The sequence below is a fragment of the Giraffa tippelskirchi genome, chromosome 3 (assembly GCF_054371585.1).
Source record: "Giraffa tippelskirchi isolate mGirTip1 chromosome 3, T2T-mGirTip1v1.2.pri, whole genome shotgun sequence".
NCBI lineage: Eukaryota > Metazoa > Chordata > Mammalia > Artiodactyla > Giraffidae > Giraffa > Giraffa tippelskirchi.
In genome coordinates this window covers 182,458,105-182,474,585 of record NC_137277.1, presented here as the reverse complement: position 1 = coordinate 182,474,585, position 16,481 = coordinate 182,458,105, and the positions used below count along the sequence as shown (strand labels likewise).

The 16,481-nt window shown below is 52.0% G+C and overlaps 1 protein-coding gene and 1 long non-coding RNA gene across 6 annotated transcripts; one reads left to right on the top strand and one right to left on the bottom strand.

Annotated features, from left to right (window-relative positions):
• Positions 1–4,253: 4,253 nt before the first annotated feature.
• Positions 4,254–8,269, bottom strand: CD164L2 (CD164 molecule like 2). Of its 5 annotated transcripts, none has more exons than XM_081586397.1 (6): positions 7,775–8,269; positions 7,514–7,681; positions 7,342–7,413; positions 6,808–6,852; positions 5,124–5,268; positions 4,254–4,569 (listed from the first exon to the last, which is right to left on the bottom strand). In XM_081586397.1, the coding sequence occupies exons 2-6, from the start codon at positions 7,638–7,640 to the stop codon at positions 4,563–4,565; spliced, it is 396 nt and encodes a 131-aa protein (XP_081442523.1). In that variant the 5' UTR covers positions 7,641–7,681; positions 7,775–8,269; the 3' UTR covers positions 4,254–4,562. The 5 variants fall into 5 exon arrangements, with proteins under 5 accessions (XP_081442523.1, XP_081442522.1, XP_081442520.1 ...); XM_081586396.1 differs by having other exon boundaries at positions 7,907–8,269; XM_081586394.1 differs by having other exon boundaries at positions 5,124–5,264; positions 6,804–6,852; positions 8,095–8,269.
• A 149-nt stretch (positions 8,270–8,418) lies between these two features.
• Positions 8,419–15,225, top strand: LOC145543764 (uncharacterized). Its single transcript, XR_014081022.1, has 2 exons — positions 8,419–8,551; positions 14,783–15,225. It is a non-coding gene; the product is annotated as an uncharacterized LOC145543764 (long non-coding RNA).
• The last annotated feature ends 1,256 nt before the right edge of the window (positions 15,226–16,481 follow it).

Below are 16,481 nucleotides of genomic sequence, written 5' to 3'. Positions count from 1 at the left end.
CTTTCCCGGTGGTCCAGGTTGCCCTGACATCCCAGAGGCAGAGAGATGCCTTACACCCTGCCCCATGTCAGGGGCCAGAAAGCAATGAAGTCAGATCCCAGCAGCAGCCTTTCCTGGCTCCTGGCTCTGTGGATGTGGGCGAATAACTGATCCTCTCTGAGCCTCCCTTCCCCCCCCCAGCCCAGCGAGATGGGGATGATACTACCTACCTCACAAGGTCAATCTTAGGATGCTGGGCATCCAGCCTGGAGCCTGGCACACAGTAGGTTCCTTGCCCCTTTGCCATGGTCTCTCAGCACAGACTGTAATTGCTGCCTCCCCAGGCCCCTGCCTGATCCCTGGCATCTCTCACCTTGAGGACCTGGTGCTCCCTTCTCCCCAGGACTTCCTGGGACTCCAGGACAACTGGGCAAGAGGACAACTTTACTGGCTTCCAGTTCCCTGGGTTCTGCAGGGAGACACAGAGCTGAGTGGGCACAGGATGGGCATGGGGGTAGTGGGCATGTCTCCTCCAGACCCCTCTGCACTTTTCTTTCCATCCCCCAGATTCTAGCTATCAGGTTTTTCATCATTTGCATCTATTTGCATACATTGTGTGTGTGTGTGTGTGTGTGTGTGTGTGTGTGTGTGTGTGTGTATGCTGCTGCTGCTGCTAAGTCGCTTCAGTCATGTCCGATTCTGTGCGACCCCATAGACGGCAGCCCACCAGGCTCTGCCGTCCCTGGCATTCTCCAGGCAAGAACACTGGAGTGGGTTGCCAGTTCCTTCTCCAATGCATGAAAGGGAAAAGTGAAAGTGAAGTCACTCAGTTGTGTCCAACACTTCGCGACCCCATGGACTGCAGCCTACCAGGCTCCTCCATCCATGGGATTTTCCAGGCAAGAGTACTGGAGTGGGGTGCCATTGCCTTCTCCTGTGTGTGTATAGAGCCCAGATTATCAAACTCCCACCCTGCTCCTTGAGGCTAGTGAACCTGGGTGGGAGAAGGGTATCTAGGGAGAGGATGAGGATGGGAGGGTGAGTGGGTGAGTGGGGAGGGTACCCTGGGCCCCTACCTGGGCAGCTGGGGTGGTCTTGGGTCCTCAGACAGGCAAAACCCCCCCCCAAACAAGAGGAGGAAAAGGGAAAGTGGGGTCTGTAGTGGGCCCATCTTTCTGGGGCCCTGAGAAAAGATGCAAGGCTGGTGGGAGGACATGAATCAAGACTTCCTCCATCATCTTTCCCCAGGGATACCCCACCCAGGCTGGAACCAGCAGAAGGGGGGCGGGAATTTTCCTCCTTCACCTTCAGAGAGAATGGGCATTATTCCTGCCCGGTCCAACCAGGATGGAGTCCAACTTCTGATCCTGGCCACCAAGACTCTGCAGCCATCTCTTCAGACTTCTGGATTCATGTAGGGACTTTCTACCTTTGTACTTTAGCTCATCTGGAACCCCCTCCTCGTCTCTCCCTGTGAAGCTCCCCCTGTCCATGAAGGTCCAGCCCTCACGTCATCACCACTAGGAATTCTTCCCTGATCCTTGTCACCGTATCAGGAATGACCGCTATACCATCTGTTGGGCACCTGCTGCCCACCCCCCCACAAGTCGTTCTGGGTGCTATTTGTGTATCGCCTCCCATCCTTACACAGTCCCACTGATGGTTGTTATTAATATTATTGAAACTGGGTTATAGGCTGGTACGTAGCAGGTGCTCCATTAATGTTTGTTAAATAAATGAATAAACAAGGAGAAACAGGCTCAGAAACAGGACATGATTTGTGTTCTCTCTGCCAGAGATTTTGCCCAAGCCCCTAACCATGCCCTCAACTAGGGAGAAGCACTCTTAGCAAACCGACTTCATGCCCACCCTCAGGTCCACTGAGGAGTCCCTGGCAGAGGCTAGAAAACAGCTGCTAATATAGGCTGTCACATGGGCAGACTGTGCAGGGCAGGCGTGGAGGCCAGTGAAGCGGCAGCAGCCATGGTCCAGATGGGAGGGGTGAGGTCTGAGCTGGAGAGAGACCTCCAGTGACAGAGGAGAGGAAAATGTTGGTCTTTCATTCACTCATCAAACCCTCTCTGAGGGCCTTCTCTATACCAGGCCCAGTTCTTGTGGGGGTGGAGAAGGCCAGGTTCATGAGAGTGTCAAGGAAGGTGGAGACCAAGTTTGCCAGAAGGGTGGATCCATGAGATAAACACTGAGAAGCTCCAATTCCAGTTCTAGGAATCTGTCCCCACCACACGTACGCTTTCCCACAGGTGTGCCAAGATCTGAAGATGAGCCCCTTTATCATGATGCTGTTTACAATAAAATGGAAATGACTCAGTTGGACTTTGATAGGATGCAGGCAAATCAACCATCTCCATCTGTATAAGTCACGGGGCAGATCTGATCTCTAACGAAAGGGGCAAAGTTGCAGAACAAAATGTAAAGCATGCTCCCACTTCATTTTTTTTTTTTTAATTATTTTTCGCTGCGCTGGGTCTTCGTTGCTTTGTGCAGTCTTTCTCTAGTTGCGGCGAGCATGGGCTACTCTTTGCTGCCGTGCGTGGGTCTCTCATTGCAGTGGCTTCTCTTATTGCGGAGCACAGGCTCTAGGCTTGCGGGTTTCAGTAGCTATGGCACATGGGCTTAGTTGCTCCAGGGCTGGTAGAATCTTCTTGGACAAGGGATCAAACCCACATGCCCTGCACTGGCAGGAGCATTCTTAACCCCTGAGCCACCAGAGAAGTCCCCCATTTTGTATTTAAAAAAAAACTGCATGTGTGTAGGTACGTATGTTGTAAATTCATAGAAAAGAGTCTGACCCATCCTGTTAAGCATAGTTATTTCTGGGGAGTGGGACGCTGGGGAGAGTGATTTTTGTTCTTTACATACATAAACGTCTGTGTAGTCCTTTTGTTCTTTACAGGCATTTACTACATTTGAAAAAGAAAACATCCAGTAGAGAAATGTCCTTAATGGGGTGAAAAGCCAGGAGAAGGTGGGGGCATTCTTCCCTTGGCCTGGAAGAGAATGGGCATCGTCCCAGCCAGGGGAGGGCGACCCAGGCAGGAGAAACCACGTGTGCAGAGGCTTGAAGAAGAGAGAGCAAGGCAGGCTGGGTCACATGACACAGATGCAGGGACCTGGAGGGGAGGCTGATGCCTGAGAGGCGGGGAGCGGTGTTGATAGAAGTGGGGGGGGGATGAGGGGGTGGAGTGTGTTTGGCATTGATGGGTAGGCAGGTGAGTCCTCTGTAAGGCCAACGAGTAGCTGGAACTCCCTGTGAAGCCCAGGGGCCCTAAAGCCTTTCCAGCTGCAGCCAGAGATCCTGCAAGGAGAGTAGGCCTCGAATTGAGGAAGAGATGCGGGCATTTGGACAGCTGGAGGGGTGAATGGGTGCCCTGGGATGAAGCAGACGGGGCACACACCTCTGCTCTGAACCTGCCCTACATCCCACTGAGATGGAACAGCTGTTACTGGACTTTACAGATGAGGAAACCGAGGCCCAGAGCTGCTCCATTAACTTCCAGTCAGGTTCCACAGGCTAAACTCTTGCCCATGACTCTCTACTGCCTCTCAGCTTTTTAGGACAATCATGGGACTAAACCAGACACTGATGCCAGACTCTCAGCCACACGCCTGGTTTCCAGCAAGTGCCCCATGGGTGGGAGATGTTATTAGAGAAGACTTCTGGGCCCAGGATTGGGCGGGTGAAGAGAGGGAGGTGGGCATGGGTGAAGCTTTTGAGGAGGGCCTGCTCAAGGAAGGCCAGAAGTACCCTGGGGAGGGTCCCGGGGGTACCTCCACCTTGGCACAAGGGCAGAGATCCAACTTTTGGAGCCAAAAGAAACTGGAGAATCCTCTGCAGAGACGTTCTGAAGTTCTGCTCATTCTAGAGTCAGAAAAACCTGGATTAAATTCCCAGCCTTGCCTCATTCCACTCTGTGTGACCTTAAGCAGGCGTGCTTCCCTTTCCAAGTCTCTGCACCTTTCTCTATAACTCAGTGGAGGAGAGGATTAAGCACATAACAACAAAAACTATTTTTTTGGCCACGCCGTGCAGCTAGTGGGATCTTAGTTCTCTGACCTGGGACTGAACCCAGACCCCGGCAATGAAAGCACCAAGTCTTAACCACTGGACTGCCAGGGAATTCCTGCAAATAAAAATACTTTAAAAGGTGACAGTGTCAACTTAAGGCTAATTTCCATGAAAGAGAGGGCAGTGGACCATACCCCCCACCCCATCCAATCCACACACAGCCCAAGACATGGAACTTAAAGCACAGTGCTGGAAAGAGCTCATTTATTGGGGGGCAGTGTCCAAGCCGGGCCGATGGGAAGAGGCAGGCCCAGACCAAATATCAGGCAGGGGCCCGCAGGGATGACGGATGAGACAAGAAGGTGGTTCATCTGCACGAACCAGGCCCAGGACAGGAAGGGATGTCAGCTATGGGGCCCTGAGCCGGCTCAGTGTCCACAGGGGCCACAATTTGGTGACCAAAGTTTTTCCCACCCCGAGTGCCCTCAAGGAGGCCAAGAGGGAGCAGCCTCTTCATCCTCTTTCCCCTGAGTGTGGAATCCGGGCCTGAAGGGGGTCAGATTCTGCAGAGGCCAGACAGAGAAGGCACTCAGGGTGGTGGCCCCACCTCAGCCGGGCTGAGGACCTCCCCGCCCCCCGCAGAGAGCAGGCAGTGGGCAGAAGAGCAAACACGTTAATGGAGGTTGCAGCGACCCGCCCCGCAGCACACATGGGGCCTGAGCACACGGGGCCTCAGAGCAGCTCCCTCCTCAGAGGAAAACCAAACCGCACACGCGGCCCGGGCTCCTGCCGCGGCCACAGAGCTGCAGGCCGAAGGCGGCCTGGGCTGTCACCTACTGGTTCTCCTCCCTGCTGGCAGCATGAGGGGACAAAGACAGAGGGGCTCAGCTGGGCTCTCAGACGCCAGGCCCAGGCTGAGTCCCACGCGGGCCAACACCCAGCCGAGAGAACCCCACAACTGGAGCGGGGAGACGAGGTGTGGCCGAAATAGAGGAGGCTGGGAGGGCCTCAGTGCCCCTGAGGCTGCCCCATGGAGGAGATGGCACACGGGCACTGAGGGGCATCTGGGCGGCCACGGGGAAGGGGGTGCAGGGGGCTCGGCGGGCTGGGTACTCACAGCGTCTGGTAGGTGCTGTCCTTGGCCTTGAGGAAGCGCAAGATGAAGAAGGCCACCGCCTGCAGACTCAGCACCATCACCACGCCACCGATGAAGCTGGCCCCGTCAAAGCCGGGGCTGTGGGCCTCAGGGACCGAGGGGCTCTCTGCAGGGTGGAGGCCACAGGAGGCCACTGTAGGCCAGGGGCCCAGCCCCACCCCCAAACCCGGCACAGGTCATCTGGAGTCCCCTGGTCCTCACTAGGGAAGCCTTGGACTACAGGCTTAGGAGTTCCACCCAGAGCCTGCGGGTGGCTGGAAAGTGCCTAGAAGGAGGGATGGCACCCAGCCCGAGAGGCAGGGGCCTTGACTTGGCCCTGGCTCCGCTCCTGAGTTGCTCTGTGGCTTGATGCCTCTCCCACCCTCTCTGGGCTTCCTGACTGCAGGACCCAGATGGTGAGTGAGCTCCCTGCCTGTCTCCCTCTTCCACCGGGGCCCCAGAGGGTGACTAGGGGCCCAGAACTTGGGCATCCACACCCCTTTCAGCTCAGAGTCCCTCTCCGCCTTGGGTCTTGAGCTTCGAAGCCCAGGTGCAGATGCTGTGGTCTCCTTTCAGGACTCCCAAGTCCCGAGACCCTGGAGTCACCCAGGGTCCAGAGAGAGGGAAGGAGGAGAGGAAGACGTGGTGGCCCACACCTGACCGAGGGGATAAATCAAGACTCGATGACGTGCGTCAGAGGGACTAACCAGGCTCTGAGTGCCAGGCCTGACAGTCACCTCTCCAATAGGGCAGAGCCAGACTTACACGGCATCCCCTGACCCTTTCCCCCACCCCTGCCTCAGGGCCCACGGTTGCCAGGACGTCTGGGTGGCTCCCAGCTGTGCCATGTTAGCCATCCACTCCCACCAGGGATTCGATTTCAGGCCCTGGGCCAGGTTCCCAGAGCAGGGCAGGGCTGGTGGTAGAAGAGCATTCTAGGGCAGTGAGAAGGGCCCAGTTGGGTGCTGGATCCACCTCCCAGAGGGTGTAGCTTGCAGAAGGGGAATCTGAGAATGTGAAGGGTAGTCCCAGTAGCAGCTCAGGGAGCCCCAGAGAAGGGGGCTGGGGAAAGAGGAGCAGAAGAAGGAAGAAATTAGCTGCACAAGACCCAGCTGGGGCTCAAGCTGGAGGAGGAGCCATCAATAATTCAGCCCCTGAGATCATGTTTCTGGCTTTAATTAACCAAGAGCCTCTTCAGCCATCCTTGCCAAGCCTGCTGACCTCCAGACCCTGAGGGGCAGTGGGAACCAAAGGGTGGGGTTCTTGCCTCTGTTTGGCTGGGACCCTTCTTTGTGACCCTCTCTGGGCTTGGAGGTTGCAGTAGGTAGTCACTGAGGACATCTCCTTGGCAACCTGAGCCATACAACCTCAGCACCAAGCAGGTCCTGAGGGGGGCCATCCTGAGTTCTCAGAACCGGGGACGGGGAGAAGGGATGGGAACCATCATTTCTTGATCACCTTCTATACACTGGAAACTGAACGAGGTGCTATACACCCTCTCATAAAATCCTTACTTTGTGAGGTATTCTTCAACCCATTTTACAGATGTTGGACACAGGCTCAGAGGGAGAAGTCACAGGGTTGAGGTCACAGAGCATGTCAATGCCTGAGCCCAGCTGTTTTTCCCTGCACCTCTTGTCCTCCCATTGCCCCAGATAGTACCTACCTGTTGTGACTGTCTTCGGTTCATAAGTTGGGTGGTGGTGCACAGCTGAAGAGACAGGGAATCCATAATTAAACCAGACCCCTGCCACTTCCCATCAAGACCCCATCTCAGGCTCACCTGGCACACTCTTAAGCCTTAGTTCCTACAGTTCCTTCCACCAGCGGAGCCCTCTGTCTCCATCTCTACCTTTAATCGTCATCTGTGACGCTGCCTCCTCCAGGAAGCCCTCCCCCCATTCCCTTCTAAACTTCCAAAGTCCTCACTGTGGTTTAAAATAGAAGAGCTCGTTCCTCCATTCCCTCTACACGCTTGTCCTAGATCCTCTAGCTGCACCAATTTTCAGAGGAGGAACCAGGCCAGAGAGGGGAAGAGACTTCTCCGTGAGCTAAAAGCAGAACTGACACTGGACCCAGGTGCTCGTGGGCACAGTCTTCTCTCTGGGATAGGCTGATTCCCTACTGGAGGCAGGCTCTGGCTGAGGACACCTCAGCCCCCTCCCCCCAACTTGACTTAGGCCAGCGGGAGCCCCCTTACCTGGACATGACTCTGAGCGGTTGTAGATGGAGCAACCTTCCTTGGCCACCTCCACTTGGGCCACGCAGTGTCCTGGTGGGAGAAGGAGCAGGGAAGTAGTTTAGGGAGCGGGGCCAAGGCTCTGGTGTTCAGAACCAGGGGCTCTAACCTTGGGGAGGGCCTAACTCCGTACCTGGCTCCTCCAGCCGACACTGCTCCCACACACAGCCAGAGAGGTTGTGTGCTCGGTTCCCCTCCACGCAATGCTCACAGGGCTTCAGCTGTTTGCAGGCCCCTCGGACAGCTGGCCAGATATTCATGCGGAGCAGGGCTCCCCGTCCAAAGCCTCGAGCACCTTTACCTGGGCATGAGGTGGGTGCAACACTTGGAACCCAAGCTACCGTCCCCCTTCCCCACTACTACGGATCTCAACCCCCTGCACACATACACTCACCTGGATCACCTAAGCCCCACCGCAAGCCCGGAGTTTCCACAAACACATGGCCACACACACCTAGAAGCTCCCTGACATTCACCAGAGCACCCTCCCTTTGCGTACATCAAGAGCCACCCCCATCCCATTCACCTGGGGCCGCTTCACTTCCCTACACCTGAGGTTGCCTCACACCCGGAGCCTATATATACGGCTCCACAGACAGTCGGAGCCCCCTTCTACACACCCCTGGAGCCTCGCACACAAGTGAAAAGTCCCCTCCCGCCCCCCCTAAGCCCAGACTGCTCCTGGCAAGCAGTTGGGTGAAAGGCACGCGTTACCAGCCACAGCAAGCTGGGCACACAGGAGGAGGCAGCAGCAGCCGCCACAGAGCGCAGCCCGTAAGGCGCGGGGTCCCGGCGCGGCCATGGGCTCGGAGGCGGGGCCTGGGGGGGGTCGGGGTCGGCGGAGAGCGGGTGTGGCGTGGCCCCTCTGGACTCGGCTCCGCCCGGGTGTGGGGAGCGAGACCGGGGCAACCTGGGCGAGGCCAGGTGGGCGTGGCCCTACGGGGCGGGGCTAGTGATGTAACGGAAGGGCGGGGTTTGTTGTCTGGGGCGGGGCCCGATGGGCGTGGCTTTGGGGCGCGGTCTGGTGGGGCGGTATTTGGGGGTCTGGGGCGGGGCTCTGGCAAAAAGGGAGGAGTCCAGAAATATACAGAGTAACCGGCCAAGTCCCTGGATGCCCCCTTTCCCTGCAGGATCATGAACACTCTGCTGCGTTATTATCCCTATTTCACAGGTGAGGAAACTGAGGCTCAGAAAAGGTGTGTGACTTGTCAGAGGTCAAAATTCTCCAAGCCAGGCTTCAACAGTACGTGAACCGTGAACTTCCAGATGTTCAAGCTGGATTTAGAAAAGGCAGAGGAACCAGAGATCAAATTGCCAACATTTGTTGGATCATTGAAAAAGCGAGAGATGATTGCTTTTTCAATCATACAAGCAGAAAAGCATCTACTTCTGCTTTATTGACTACGCCAAAGCCTTTGTGTGGATCACAACAAACTGTGGAAAATTCTTCAAGAGATGGGAATACCAGACCACCTAACCTGCCTCTTGAGAAATCTGTATGCAGATCAAGAAGCAACAGTTAGAACCGGATATGGAACCACAGACTGGTTCCAAATAGGGAAAGGAGTACATCAAGGCTGTATATTGTCACCTTGCTTATTTAACTTATATGCAGAGTACATCATGAGAAATGCTGGGCTGAATGAAGCACAAGCTGGAATCAAGACTGTTGGGAGAAATATCAATAACCTCAGGTGCACAGATAACACCACCCTTATGGCAGAAAGTGAAGAGGAACTAAAGAGCCTCTTGATGAAAGTGAAAGAGGAGAGTGAAAAAGTTGGCTTAAAACTCAACATTCAAAAAACTAAGATCATGGCATCCAATCCCATCACTTCATGGCAGAGAGATGGGAAAACAGTGGAAACAGTGAGAGACTCTATTTTCTTGGACTCCAAAATCACTGCAGATAGTGACTGCAGCCATGAAATTAAAAGACGCTTGCTCCTTGGAAGAAAAGTTATGACCAACCTAGACAGCATATTAAAAAGCAGAGACATTACTTTGCCAACAAAGGTCTGTCCAGTCAAAGCTATGGCTTTTTCCAGTGGTCATGTATGGATGTGAGAGTTGGACTATAAAGAAAGCTGAGTGCTGAAGATTTGATGCTTTTGAACTGTGGTGTTGGAGAAGACTCTTGAGAGTCCCTTGGACTGCAAGGAGACCCAACCACTCCATCCTAAAGGAAATCAGTCCTGAATATTCATTGGAAGGACTGATGCTGAAGCTGAAACTCCAATCCTTTGGCCACCTGATGTGAAGCACGGACACATTGGAAAAAACCCTGTTGCTGGGAAAGATTGAAGGCAAGAGGAGAAGGGGACGACAGAGGGTGAGATGGTTGGATGGCATCACCGACTCAATGGACGTGAGTTTGAATAAACTCCACGAGTTGGTGATGGACAGGGAAGCCTGTCGTGCTGCAGTCCATGGGGTCACAAAGAGTTGGACACAACTGAGCGACTGAACTGAACTGAGTCAGAGGTCATAGAGTTAGTGGCAAAATCTAGATTTGAAGGGAGGTCACTTTCCTGACTTCTGAGCTTCTGTAGAGTTCATCCTCCAACCAGGAGGCAAGGACAGGCCCCCAGACTCTGGCAGCCTGTATCACTTCACCTGTTGTACCCTCTTCTCTTCTGCCCCTCAATACACCGCGTCTACCTCTGACCTACCACACCCTCTGGCCAACCCAGGCATCTCATTGTTACTGGGATAAGTGGGCCTTTCTGCAACCTTCCCCTCTGCCTCTTCTGGCTTTTCTCCCTCTGCAGCCACTTCTCAAGTCCCTTAGAAGACAGCTCCTCTTCCACTCCGCCCCATCCTCCATTCTTCCCTTTCTCCTCCCCACCACTCCCCTCCCCTCTCCTCTCCCTTCTCTACTTCTCCTTTTCCTCCTTCCTCCTCTTCATTGCTGGTGGCCCAGTTCAGTCCTGAGCCATATTCCTCTCCTCTCCTGGGTCATCTCAGTCAACAAGTCCCATATCTCTATCTCCAGTCCAATGCTCACTCCCCAGCTGCCACACCTGTAATAATATATCTTAGGTGGTTCAGTGGTAAAGAATCCACCTGCAACGCAGGAGATGTGGGTTCAATCCCTGGGTCAGGAAGATCCCCTGGAGAAGGAAATGGCAACCCACTCCAGTATTCCTGCCAGGATAAATCCCATGGACAGAGGAGCCTGGCAGGCTACAGTCCATGGGGCTGCAAAGAGTTCGACACGACTTAGAGACTGAACAGCAACAAAGCAACTATTAACGTCTTACAACTAGCAGAATTTACATTCTACTAAGCAGCTTAACTTGCCAGATCTTTTCTGATGTCCACAATTACCCTCTAAACGTGGGTTTTGTTATCCCCAATTTGCAGGCTTCTGGTAAAATCACTTTCCCAGGGGCACACAGTTACGATGAAGGGGGTCAGGATGTGGACGGGGATCTAGTGAGACCAGAGGCTACTCTGCCCTCCACCGTGCCTCCTGAGGGTTCATCTGCTTCCAGGGCACCTCCACTTGAGTTTGTGCATCAGGCCCTGGAAACTCCCCGGTCTCTCTTCTCCCCTCAGGGAGGCTCCTGACATCCAGCCAGGCACCTGATTGGAAACCCTGGTCTCATCCTCACCGCACCCCCCCCTCCCCACCGTCTTGCCCCCAGACTAAAGTCCTGCAGATCCTGCTCCTGGGTCCTGCTCCCTTGGCTTTCTTTTGCTGATCTCACACTTTCTCTCAGTCTCCAGGCCTCTCCCCAGCTAACCCCTCACAGTGCAGAGTTGTCCTGAAAATGTGGATTAGACCATGAAACAAATTTCAACTCAGCTTGGCTTTCATGGCCCTTTGATTCCTGGCTCTAGAAGCCTCAGAAGTCTTGTGCTCACCCCAACATCTTCTTACCCTCTGAGAAAGTAGAACAGCCTTCCCCCACCATGCATCCTCTTTTGTACCTCCTTGCCTTCATTTAGTAGTGGTTCTCTCTCCTGGAGGGTCCTCCTCCTCTCCTGATACATGTGTCTGGCAAACTAATCCTTCACGACAACACTAAATGGCCACTGCCTGTAGGAAGCCCTTGGTGACTGTCGCGGAGCAAGGCTGAGCTGCTGTGGCCCTTATTCCAGCTGGTAGACCTGAACCCACCTGCCCTCCTGCACCCAAGACCTCACCATCTCTTGCCTTGGTGACCGCAGTGGCCTCCTAGTAGGGCTTCTGCTTCTGCCATAGTCTGTTCTCCACTCAGCAGCCAGAGTAATCCTTTGAAAATGTAAGTCAAATCATATTATTCCATGTTTAAGCTCACCAATGGCTTCCATCTCACCACTTTCCAAGACTTACATGATCTTCCCCCTGCCTGCCTCTCTGAGCTCAACTCCTATGTCTCCCCTTGGCTCCTTTGGTCCAGACACACTAGCTTTCTCTCTGTCCCTCAAACAATCAACTCTTTCCTCCTAAGACTTTCACTTTAGTTCAGTCGCTCAGTCATGTCCGACTCTTTGTGACCCCATGGACTGCAGCATGCCAGGCTTCCCTGTCCATCACCAACTCCCAGAGCTTGCTCAAACTCATGTCCATCGAGTCGGTGATGCCATCCAACTATCTCATCCTCTGTCGTCCCCTTCTCCTCCCGCCTTCAATCTTTCCCAGCATCAGGATCTTTTCCAGTGAGTCAGTTCTTCACATCAAAGTATTGGAGTTTGAGCTTCAGCATCAGTCCTTCCAATGAATATTCAGGACTGATTTCCTTTAGGATGGACTGCTTGGATCTCCTTGCAGTCCAAAGGTCTGTCAAGAGTCTTCTCCAACATCACAGTTCAAAAGCATCAATTCTTCAGTGCTCAGCTTTCTTTATAGTCCAACTCTCACATCCATACATGACCACTGGAAAAAGCCATAGCTTTGACTAGACGGACTTTGTCGGCAAAGTAATGTCTCTGCTTTTTAATATGCTGTCTAGGTTGGTCATAACTTTTCTTCCAAGGAGCAAGCGTCTTTTAATTTCATGGCTGCAGTCACCATCTGCAGTGATTTTGGAGTCGAAGAAGATAATGTCTGTCACTTTTTCCATTGTTTCCCTATCTATTTGCCATGAGTGATGGGACTGGATGCCACGATCTTAGTTTTTTGAATGTTGAGTTTTAAGCCAACTTTTTCACTCTCCTCTTTCACTTTCATCAAGAGGCTCTTTAGTTCTTCTTCACTTTCTGCCATAAGGGTGATGTCATCTGCGTATCTGAGGTTATTGATATTTCTCCCAACAATCTTGATTCCAGCTTGTGCTTCATCCAACCCAGTATTTCGCATGATGTACTCTGTATATAAGTTAAATAAGCAGGGTGACAATATACAGCCTTGATGTACTTCTTTCCCGATTTGGAACCAGTCTGCTGTTCCATATCCAGTTCTAACTGTTGCTTCTTGACCTGCATACAGATTTCTCAGGAGGCAGGTCAGGTGGTCCAGAATCCCCATCTCTTGAAGAATTTTCCACAGTTTGTTGTGATCTACATGGTCAAAGACTTTGGTGTAATCAATAAAGCAGAAGTAGATGTGTTTCTGGAATTCTCTTGCTTTTTCAATGATCCAACGGATGTTGGCAATTTGATCTCTGGTTCCTCTGCCTTTTCTAAATCCAGCTTGAACATCTGGGAGTTCACGGTTCATGTACTGTTGAAGCCTGGCTTGGAGAATTTTGAGCATTACTTTGCTAATGTGTGAGATGGGTGCAATTGTCCAGTAGTTTGAACATTCTTTGGCATTGCTCTTCTTTAGGATTGGAATGAAAACTGACGTTTTCCAGTCCTGTGGCCACCACTGAGTTTTCCAAATTTGCTGGCATATTAAGTGCAGCACTTTCACAACATCATCTTTTAAGATTTGAAAGACTTTGCACCTGCTGTACTCTCTCTTTGGAACTGTTCTATTCTCTTTTCAACTGACTTGCCCCTGACCTCCCTACTAAAAACAGGTCTCCTGGTTATTCTGTATCACGATTTCTCCTTTTCCCTATGTACTTAATTACTCAGTTGTTTCCTAGTCTATAAATGAGTTCCAGGAAGGCAGAAACCATGTTTATCTTCATCTACAGTTAACTCAGGACTCATGTTGAAGCTGAAACTCCAATACTTCGGCCACCTGATGTGAAGAGATGACTAATTAGAAAAGACCCTGATGCTGGGAAAGATTGGGGACAGGAGGAGAAGGGGATGACAGAGGATGAGATGGTTGGATGGCGTCACAGACTCAATGGACATGGGTTGGGTGGATTCCGGGAGATGGTGATGGACAGGGAGGCCTGACGTGCTGTGGTCCATGGGGTCGCAAAGAGTCAGACACGACTGAGCGATTGAACTGACTGACTGACAGTTAACTCCCTCTACCCATAAAAGCTAAGCAGGTGCTTATTAATTAACCATACTGTACCATGTTGTGACTGGGTACATGTTTGCCTATCTCACTGGTCTGTTAGACCCTCAAGGGTTCCCTACTTATTATCATATTAAGTGTTTATCTGTAGATTGTCCATTTCCCCATCAGAATGGAAACACCATGAAGACAGAGATATCTGTTCATTGCTATATTCTCTGTGTCTAGAACTGTGCCTGGCAAATAGTAATACTCAATAAATATTTACTGAATGTTGAAAATGCAGGGATATGGCCACATCATCTCTGTTTGTAGCACCCTCTCAAACCCAAGCCCAGGGGAACTGTCAGTGAATATTGGCTGAATGAATGGGTCTGTGCTAAGAATGTGTGCGCTGATGATGGCCAGATTCTTGGAGCTCAGACAGGGCGCCTGTGTCTGTGTCTCTCTCACACACTTCCCTCCAGAGTCTAGGCCCACAGGATTGGTGGAGGGAAAGAAAGAAGTCTTACTTGGAGGTGAGTGCTCACAGCCATCTGGTGGTCACCTGGGGAACTACAAGTATTGTCCACCTTAGTCAAACTTTACTCCCAGCCCCTTCTGGGGAGATGGTGACATCTAGGCTAGAATGAAGGCACACTGGATTTGGTTCCAAATAGAATGGCTTCAGACCCCAGCTCTGCCATTGACAGTGTGATCTGGGCAAGTCTTCTGGCTTCTCTGGGCTTCACCTGTGAAATGGGGGTGTAGGATTGTTGTACACACTGGGATCTGGTCTGGCACCTGGTAGGTGGGAAGGGCTGGAGGGGGAAGTCAGTGATGAGCAGAATCAAGGAGACAGGGAAGCGGGCCTGAGGATGAGAGAAAAGGAAAGATTACCTTTTCCTCTAGATAGCAGATCTTTGGGGAACAGACCTGGTTGGCAGTGATGGCCTCAATTGTCCTGTTGACATGGGGCAGTGTTGGAGCATGAGAGAGTGTGCTCACATGAAAATCGATAACCTCAGACTTCCCTGGCAGTCCAGTGGTTAAGACTCTGTGTTTCCATTCCAGGGGGCGCAGGTTCAGTCCCTGGTCGGGGAACTGAGATCCTATATGCTGCACGGCACAGCCAAAAAAACCCCAAAACAAACAAAAAAGAAACTCCACAGCTTCACTTGAGTCTCTTAGGTCTCCGGGGTTTCTCGTGGTTAGAAATATCACTCCACCCTTTTCCTCTTTGGCTGGCTGAGGATCGCCTCCATCATGAACCGACACCATGACTCTCTGGATCAGGAAATTCTGACCAACCAACTGCTTCAGGGGAAAGGTGGTCAATGATGTCCTTCACCCTGGAAGGGCAACCGTATCCAAGACAGAAATTTGGGGAAAACTAGCCAAAGTATACAAGACCACGCCAGATGTCATCTTTATATTTGGAGTCAGAACCCATTTTGGTGGTGACAACTGGCTTGGACATGATTTACGATTCCTTGGGTTATGCAAAGAAAAATAAACCAACACCACCCTGCAAGACATGGGCTGCCTGAGAAGAAAAAGAACTCAAGAACAGAATGAAGGAGCTCGGGGTATCACAAAGACCAATTTTGGTGCTGGCAGAAGGAAAGATTAAAGATCCTGCAGTGACTTTATCTGTGGTGACTGTGCAGATTTTTCATGAGAGGATTAATAAACTATGAAAAATAAAAAAAGATCACTGCCACTCAGAAGAGAAGATGGTCTCTCATACATCTCCCCTGTCTTTGTGTGTGTGTGTGTGTGTGTGTGTGTGTGTGTGTGTGTGTGTGTGTGTGTGTGTGTGTGTGTGCGCGCGCGTGCCACATGGCTTGCAGGATCTTAGTTCCCTGAATAGGAATCAAACCTACACCCCTTGCAGTGGACATGTGCAGTCCTAACCACTGGACCACAAAGGGATTCCCTCTCATACACCCTCTCATGCCAACCTCCCAGCAGCCTTCACTCCTCTCTGAGACCAACTGGACAGTTGTTGGGACCTGGCTCTGACAGGGGAGAAAGTGAACATCTGGGTTCCTGGGGGCAGTGATGTCCTTGTATTCTCTTTGATGTCCCGCTTTCCTTGACACTGTGCATTTTACTACTCCCTCTGTGTTTTCCTTCTCTTTCTCAGATGTTGCTTTTTGTCCAATCATCCAGTCAGCAAGTATTTATTGAACACCTCTTCCATTCCAGGCTTTGCTCTCCAACACAGACCAGAACAAAGTCTGCACCCTCATGGAGTGTATATCCTGGTGGGGCTGACATGTATTTTTCTCTTAAAAGAATAAATTTATAATTTCAGGTATGCTAAGTGCTCTAAAAAATGATAAATCAAGGAAAGCAGGTAGAGAGTGACGGGGGCAGGAGTGGTCGTCTAGGGTAGAGGCTGGGAAAGCCTGCTCTGGAAGATGTCGACTTGGCCGCAGAGACTCTCGAATGGAGTGAAGGGGTTCTGGGCAGAGGGAACAGCCAGGAAAAGCCCAAGAGCAGGAACCTTCTCACACACAGTCTGTGCTCTTAATGGTGGGTTTCCCTGAAGCTCCTCCTCTCTGCTCCCTCCCTGCACACCCAAGCCTCCCAGATGTCCTCCTCCTGCCAGATAGATCAGCAGCCAGCACAGCTGGTGTTGACAATGGGCCAGGCCCCTCCCAACAATCCCATGAAGAAGATACTAACATGGTCTCTATCTATCTTTTTTCTTAACTTGTATTTATTTATTTATTTGGCTGCGTTGGGTCTTAGTGGCATCACGTGG